Genomic DNA, 8,498 nt, shown 5'->3' on the forward strand with positions numbered 1-8,498 from the left:
CCCTCTTGGCAAACCACTCTGCCTGCTTCTCTCGAAACTTCATGACTGTAAACTTCATAGCCCAATCAACTACTTTGACCACTTCATCTTCTTGTATGGAGTTTAAAATTTGCTGCTTTGCTTGATCCTGATTCTGAGCTCGTAAAATATGGGCTTTCCATTGGAAGATTTTAAAGGCGGCACCCTTCGCATCATGCTGAAGGTCGTCTGTTTGATCTTTTCCGTGCTGTGCCTCGTACTTAGGAGTGGCACCTTCTACTTCTTTCACGACACTTTTTAGGCTCTCGCAGTCTGCGCACGCCATGTCATGGGTGTGGCTGCATGCGTCCTGGTAGTCAGTGTCACTGGCATCGCTCAAAGCAAAGACTCTACAATGATCAGGGCAGGAGCTGCCATCCTCCCTGCAATGGTCACAGTATTTAGTCTTGAGAAATAACTTGCCTTCCCGAAGCTTCTTTCTTGCTTGTTCACACCAGTCCTTTGCTGCCCCAACGTGCTCTAGCTCGTCTACGATTGTTAGCAAATCCTTAAAACCATCAGCACCGTCAGCTGCTGTATTATCAAGACCTCGCAATGATTTCCTCTGTGAAGCTTCTTGGACGTCAAGTACTCTCCACATGGTGGAGTTACTGATCGGGTGAAATCCAGTTTCCTTGCAATGTTCAAGGTATTGGTTAATGATGGTGCACCTGGCCACTGTGCGGACGACATTAGGCATAACAAGTTCTTCCCCGCTCTCAAGTTTAAGGGTGCGAGTACTTCCCCAAGGTGTGTCTATGTTTGGCGCATACCGACATTTGTTCCACGACGGTCTGTTCCAAATCAAAAAGGCCGGCCCTGGCCAGGATTAGCTCTCCCTCCATTATAGTTTCTCGTGATAAATGGACAGACGCAAGGTGGCTTTCTATTGATTCAGTGCAATGGAGCAAATTAAAGAAACCTGAAATGCCTCTTGAATCACTACAAATCCCTGAACGTGACAGAAAGCACGACATCTTGTTTCGGAATGCACAATTTCCCTTATTACCCAAGTCTTGACGTCAAGGATCGAGGAATTTGTATAAAGGGAATAAGGAATACGGGACGTGGATTGGGCCACAAAACTCTTTAATGCGGATTCAAATTTGAGGGTAAATCGTAAACGAGCTGTTTATGTTCAATGAAATACATGTGCAATAAAGTACCTGTAATTGATTCTCATAAGCGTCAAGTTCAAATTCTAAGCCACGGCTTCTAACCTCATGCCAGTTGAGGGTCCACGGCACTTATTGCAAATTTCAGATTTTCCCTGTGGTACTTTTTGAGCTGGTAACTGACACCTTCAGAATCCCGAGGGTGCTCTACATATAATGTTATGGAATGGAATTACAGCGAACATTTCCAGGACACATTGGGGGCGCGTATTCGAGAGGTAGCACTTTTTCGAGGATTTATGGTATTTTACTGCCTGTCAACTAGCTTGGAGTAGTTTTAAAATTACACTTACACCATAAAGAACACAGCAACAATATACTTTACTGATGTCCCTTAATGTGGGATTTGATTATCTTTGCTAGGAGGAGAGCTCGTGTTAATAATGACTTTAAAATAATTACACTGAAACAATGAGACATCACATTAAAAATATTAACTACACCAAAAAGTACAGGTTAGAAGCTTTGGCATTTGCGGCGAAGGGGCCTGGAGTGAAACTCTCAGAGCGAGACACCAGTCCGCCGGGATTGCAACCGGAACACATCGCGACGAACGGATAGACGGATTATCCTTCCCTTGCTTCCTATGAAATCTTTCTTTTTCTGTGCAGTTTGTTTTTCTTTCCGGCTTTCATGTACAAGTTCTTATCAATTCATTTTGAGCAACATATTAATAATGCCCAGCTTTTGAAAATTAATAAATCACATGTTTTACTAAAGCGAATTCAAGTATTTTTTTATTACTACATAGAAATGTTTTTTGCAAACTGTAATAAAATGACAACTTGCACTTCAAAAGACAAATGGCTCAAACAACTTCTAGTCTATCGAGATTTTTTTCGTGGTGTGGTGCAGAAGTTTATATTACCTATATATATTGAGACAGGCACTTAACGAGGAGGGATGTACAGGCCAGCATCCTCCTTCTAGTCTGCTTGTCAATTTCAGTGATTTGTGATTAATTCAGATGGCAGTAGGCCAAACTCAGCGAAATATTTTACTTCCTAAAGGACCTTCAAGCAATGAATACCAATTGAATGGCGTCAACAAAGCAGCGACATGCAAAAATGAAAAAACAAATAGTAATGATAATAATAATAAAAATAATGATAATAATAATAATAATGAAAATAAGTTTCTTACCTAAATACTGTTTAGCAGACAGACTAATTTGCATAAATATTCCCCACACAGTATCCAAAAATCGGGACCGAATTATTCATCAATTTTAGGCATTTGTAAACGGTTGAAACCATTTATGCCCAGGGCCGTAGCTAGCATGAGGCAAGACGAGGCAGTTGCCTCGTCTTGATTTTGGCCTTTTTTTTTTTTTTTCGGAAGAAACGTTTAATTGAGAAAATAATCCCTAAAAAAATTGGATTATTGGTTAAGATAAAACCAGCTAATATAAGGTGGATGAATAGAGGGGAAAAGTATTTTAATGAGGTTAATTCGTTTCATGTGAACTGTGAGTAGTGGGGTTTTCCAAATGATTTAAGGTTATAGAGGGGCCATTAAGGAGACGCATCGTGACATAACTGTGACAGGCCGCGTGACATCAAAGGTCACCATTATTCCCGTGTCTTATCTGCGATGGCTGAGAGCCGGTGTGGGAGATTCCTTTACTTTAACTTATATAACTGCCGTAAAAGAACAAAAGGTCGTGTGCAGTGCTGGCAATCGATTTATTGCAAACACTATAATATTGAACGTTTCAGCGAAAAGAAAATGTAAAAGAATAGATTTTAAAAGATTTGTGGATCAAGCCTTTCTCGCCGGTTTGTAATGGCTCTTAAAAGAGCCGTTTACATTTGGTTGGCGTAAGAGAGGCATTTCAAAACTTTTGACAGAGCTAGCACAGTTTTGCCTCTCGAACATCCATACTGTCTACCATTGAGGTGATGTTGTCTCTAAGACCAAACTAGGTTTCTACTATCCGTCGTAAATAATCCTCTCCCAGTACAGCCGCGGTTATCGCAGAGGTGTTTTTCAAGACATACAGCAGGCTTTCGATGTTCTTCAAAGGTTTCCAGGAAATCGAGGCGATCGTTCACGGATACGGTTTATCTCTTCCACGACTTCCATCTTGGTGGTACAGTGAAATTTTAAAGCGGGAAGCAAGTCAAGATTTCGCAAACGGGTATTAAAATGCAGATGGTCATTAACTTGGCACCAGCGTCGCTAAGCAATAAAAAAGTGAAATTCTATACTTGCCCAAGATTGACTTTTCTCAAGAAAAATGCCACGGAAAATGCTTACAAGAGCATTTCTGAGCCCCTAGATTTCAAAATTTTCTGGGGGGGGGGGGGGGGGGCATGCCCCCACACCCCCCTGGCGGCTCACGCCTTCGACGCTCGAAACTTGCCTCGTCTTGTTCTGAAGCCTGGCTACGGCCCTGTATGCGTTTTATTTTGTGTGTTTTTTGGTGTGGTTAATTTAGAATGGTGAAAGTTAGCGATTAAGAAAGTTTTAATTTATAACAATCTGAATTTGATCAACAACCTCATTTGCATAATGCGGATTTCATATTCGCAAAAGCGCCAAAAGTGCGAAGTCGCTGTGATCAAGGAAGATAAAAAGTGCAAGGTATTTTTACATTTCTGTACTTTCTAACATCTGTTTAGCAAAGTTCAGTTGGAATTTAGAATGGTTCGGTCTGGACTTGTGAAATAAATGCCGGCAAAGACAGGGTACTTTCACCGGTTTTCAGAAAGCGTTTTAATGAGGGTTACTAATATTAATTTTTGTGACTTTAAAAATTAAAACAAATCCAAATAAATATGCATTTCATACCTTTAGTAGTTGAGGATAGAGAGAGCTAGGACATTTTCAACCAATCTAAATTACCCTCAGTTCAGCATAAAAAAATCACAAAAACCGCCCAAAACCAGAATTATTTTTTACCCTAAAAAATCAGGGTAAAAAATAAAAAAAAATCTCAAAAAATTAAAAATCCGACCACTTTTTCAAAAAAAAGTGTCCCAAATCAAGTCTCCCTTGATTTTGCGTAAAAAATTCTGGTGAAACCAAAAAAAGGACCATTTCAAAAAAAGTCAAAAAAATTTCAAAAAAAATTTTTTCTTTGAAATTATTGTTTTTGAAATATATTTCAAAAAAAATTTTTATAAAAAAATTTCAAAAAAAAAAATTTTTTTATAAATATATTTAAAATGGACAGACTGAAAGTTCCAGAATTAAAAGCTGAAGCGAGAAGGCTTGGACTGAGAAGATTCAGTCGATTGAGAAAAGCAGAACTCGTTGATGCGATAAATCAAGCTCTTGAACGAGAACGTGAAAGAGCCCGAAACCTCTCACCCATTTTTGATGAACCAGTTCCAGAAATAAATTCACAAATTATCCAACCAACAAGGGCAGTGAAAAAAAATCAAGATCAAATTCAAAGAAGAAAAGTTGAAGAAAAAAATCGCCAAGAAATCAGAAAACTCGAGGAAATGCTTGGTTTGAGAAAACCAACAAGCCCTTCTCTTCCAAAAATCAAAATATCAACACCCGAAGAAATCGAGAAAGACAAAAAAATCTCAAAATTGAAAGAAATCAATAGAATAAGAGCAAAAATCACAGAAACATCAACAGCATTGAGTGGTTCTGCAAGACAATTTCGAATTGAAACAGAAGGAAATTTTGACGAAAGAGAATTTTTGCAATTTGTCAAACCAGATGTTTTGCGATTAATGAAACAAAATCGACAAACAAGGGTGAGACTCATTCTCAATTGCTATATGACAAGAACTGATTTGACAAACGGAAATGTTATAACTGCGTATCCATATTTTCATTCTCAAACAATTGAAAATATTGAAGCGATAAATGAATCAGAAATCATTGACTCTATGATTGAAACAATCGAAGAAAGATTTCAAAATTTCACTAACAGAGGATCAAATTGGGTTCTTGAAAGAGTTATTTCACTTGAAGTTCAAATGACACAATTCATTCCACTCAGAGGGAGATCATATATTCCTCTTCCAAAAGTTCTCAAAAACAAAAAAGCAATTATCAACATGAAAAATGATGATAATGAATGCTTCAAATGGTGTGTCACCAGAGCACTTTTTCCTGCAGATAAACATCCTGAAAGAATTGACAAAAATCTCAGGGAAAATTCGAAAAGACTCAATTGGAATGGTCTGAAATTTCCAGTTGATGTGAAAAAAATAACAAATTTTGAAAAATTAAATCAAAACATTTCAATCAATGTCTTTGGATTTCAAGAAGTTTTTTATCCTCTTAAAATATTCAAAGGAGTTGAAAGGCAACACCAAATCAATCTTCTTTTGATTGCTGATGATGAAAAAAATCATTATTGCCTCATAAAAAACATGAGCAAACTGTTGTCAAGTCAAATCACAAAACACAATGGATCAATTCATATTTGTTTAAGATGCTTGAATGCTTTTCAAACAAATGAAAAACTTGAAATTCACAAAGAGATTTGTCAAAGCAATGAATTCATCGAAATGCCAGAAGAGGGAACTTTCATCCAATTCGAAAATCACATTCGCTCACAAAAAATGCCATTTGCCATTTATGCTGATTTTGAGTCTCTTGTTGAACCCATCAGCGGATGTCAACCAAATCCAGAAAAGTGCTTTACCAACCAGTTTCAAAAGCACAAACCTTGTGGGTTTTGTTATCACATCAAATGCTCTTTTGATGAAAAGCTCTCAAAAACAGTAACTTATCGAATGAAAAATGAGGATTCAGACATCTCTCAAATCTTTGTTGAAATGATTGAAGATGATATCACAAGGATTCAAAATATCCCAAAAAAGCCTCTGGTTATGACACAAAATAATTGTAAAGATTTCAACGAATCAACAAAATGTTGGATCTGCAAAGGAGAATTTGAAGATGATTCCCCTTCGGGGAATCCGAGCAAAGCTCGAGAAGACAAAAAAGTCAGGGATCACTGTCACTTCACTGGAAAATATAGAGGAGCAGCTCACAACTCATGCAATCTACGATACAGAAAGCCATGGTTCACTCCAGTGATTTTTCACAATCTTCAAAACTATGATGCTCATCTTTTCGTCAAAAATCTTGGAAAAACTGAAGGTGACATCAGGTGCATTCCAAACAATGAGGAAAAATACATTTCATTCACAAAAAAGATAGTTGTTGGTTGTTACATAGACAAAGACGGAAAAGAACATGAAATCAAACACGACATCAGATTCGCTGACAGTTTCAAATTCATGGCATCTTCTCTTGATGCATTGGTCAAAAATCTGGAAAGAGACAAAAAGATTGAAACAAAAAAAGGAATTTGGAAAGATTTTCGAAATGTATCAAAAGATTTGTTGAGAGAAAAACTAACCCTTCTTTCAAAAAAGGGAGTTTATCCTTATGACTTCATGGACAACATCAACAAATTTAAAGAAACAAATCTTCCCCCAAAAGAAAAATTTTATTCAAAACTCAACGATGAGAATATCACAGATGAAGATTATCAACATGCTCAAAACGTTTGGAAAACTTTCAACTGCAAAAACATGGGAGATTATCACGATCTTTATCTCAAAACAGATGTTCTTCTTCTCACTGATGTTTTTGAGGAATTCAGAAATGTTTGTCTGGAAAATTATGAACTTGATCCAGCTTGGTATTTCACTTCTCCTGGACTTGCATGGGATGCATCTTTGAAGAAAACTGGAGTGAAACTTGAACTCCTCACTGACATTGACATGCTTCAAATGATTGAAAAAGGAACCAGAGGAGGTGTTTCAATGATTTCAAACAGATTTGGAAAAGCAAACAACAAATACATGGGAAAAGATTTCAACCCAGAAAAACCTTCAACATTTATTCCTTATCTTGATGCAAACAATCTTTATGGCTGGGCAATGTGTGAGCCTTTGCCTGTTGGAGGATTTTCTTGGGCAGATGAAAAAGAATTCGAAAAATGGGAAAATTTTCCTTGCATTCTTGAAGTCGACCTTGATTACCCAAAAGAACTTCACGATCTCCACAATGATCTCCCACTTGCTCCTGAAAGAATCATTGTCAACAATGTTGAAAAACTCATTCCAACTCTCAACAAAAAAGAAAAATATGTGATTCATCACAGAAATCTCAAGCAATATCTCCAAATGGGTCTCAAACTGAAAAAGATTCACAGAATCATCAAATTCAAAGAGGAAGCCTGGTTGAAACCTTACATTGAACTCAACACAAAACTAAGAGCAAACGGAAAGAATGATTTCGAAAAAGATTTTTTCAAACTCATGAACAATTCTGTTTTCGGAAAAACCATGGAAAACATCAGGAAAAGGGTGGACATCAAATTGGTTAACAACAGATTTTCAGCATTGCGATTCGCTGCAAAACCAAACTTTGAAAGTTGCACAATATTTGATGAAAATTTGATTGCAATTCACATGAAAAGAGTGAAACTTCTTTTTGACAAACCAATTTATTGTGGAATGTCGATTTTGGATGTTTCAAAAACTCTCATCTTTGACTTTCACTTCAATTACATCCAACCTAAATATCAAGAAAAAGCAAAACTCCTTTTCACAGACACTGATTCTCTTTGTTATGAAATGGAAACAGATGACTTTTTCCAAGACATTTCACAAGATGTTAAAGAAAAGTTTGACACATCAAATTTTCCAAAAGATCATCCCTCAAACATTCCAACGGGAATCAACAAAAAAGTCATTGGAATGATGAAAGACGAAGCCGGAGGAAAAATTATCGAAGAGTTTGTTGGACTCAGGTCAAAACTTTATTCAGTCAAAATGTATGAAGGAAAGGAAGAAAAAAAATGCAAAGGAATCAAAAAATCAGTCATCAAAAAAACAATCACACATCAAGATTACAAAGATTGTCTAATTTCAGGAAAAAAACAAATGAGATCAATGAATATCATCAGATCATACAAACACGAAATTTTCACAGAAACATTTAACAAGATTGCTCTTTCTGCAAATGATGACAAGAGAGTCATAAGAGAAGATGGAATCCACACGTTTGCAAAAGGACATTATAAAATAACAAAATGAATCCAGAAAACATTCCATTCAATGCTTTAATTGTTGGACCAACAAATTCAGGAAAAACAACTTTTCTTGTGAATCTTCTCAAAACAAAATTCAATCAAAAATTTGATTTCATTTTCCTCCTTTGTCCAACATTCGTCAACAACAAAACCTGGGATAATTTTGCTGAGAATGACAAAGATTTTTTCATTATCATCCCAGAACACCATCACATCAATGACTGGCTAAAAATAATCTCTTTTGCCTTTGAAGGAACAAACACATTGATCATTCTCGATGATTG

The 8,498-nt window shown here is 36.6% G+C and overlaps 1 protein-coding gene across 1 annotated transcript; it reads left to right on the forward strand.

Annotated features, from left to right (window-relative positions):
* Window positions 1–3,997: 3,997 nt before the first annotated feature.
* LOC146449071 (uncharacterized) lies at window positions 3,998–8,218 on the forward strand. Its single transcript, XM_085102033.1, has one exon. It carries the CDS (start codon window positions 4,364–4,366, stop codon window positions 8,216–8,218), a length of 3,855 nt encoding a protein of 1,284 aa, XP_084958159.1. The 5' UTR covers window positions 3,998–4,363.
* Window positions 8,219–8,498: the final 280 nt, after the last annotated feature.

The sequence above is a fragment of the Pavona decussata genome, unplaced genomic scaffold (genome assembly GCF_977016875.1).
Source record: "Pavona decussata unplaced genomic scaffold, jaPavDecu1.1 SCAFFOLD_662, whole genome shotgun sequence".
Classification (NCBI taxonomy): Eukaryota; Metazoa; Cnidaria; class Anthozoa; order Scleractinia; family Agariciidae; genus Pavona; species Pavona decussata.

Bases quoted from the DNA above. Each gene is read 5' to 3' on its own strand.
- LOC146449071 (XM_085102033.1), top strand. From the start codon at position 4,364: ATGGACAGACTGAAAGTTCCAGAATTAAAAGCTGAAGCGAGAAGGCTT.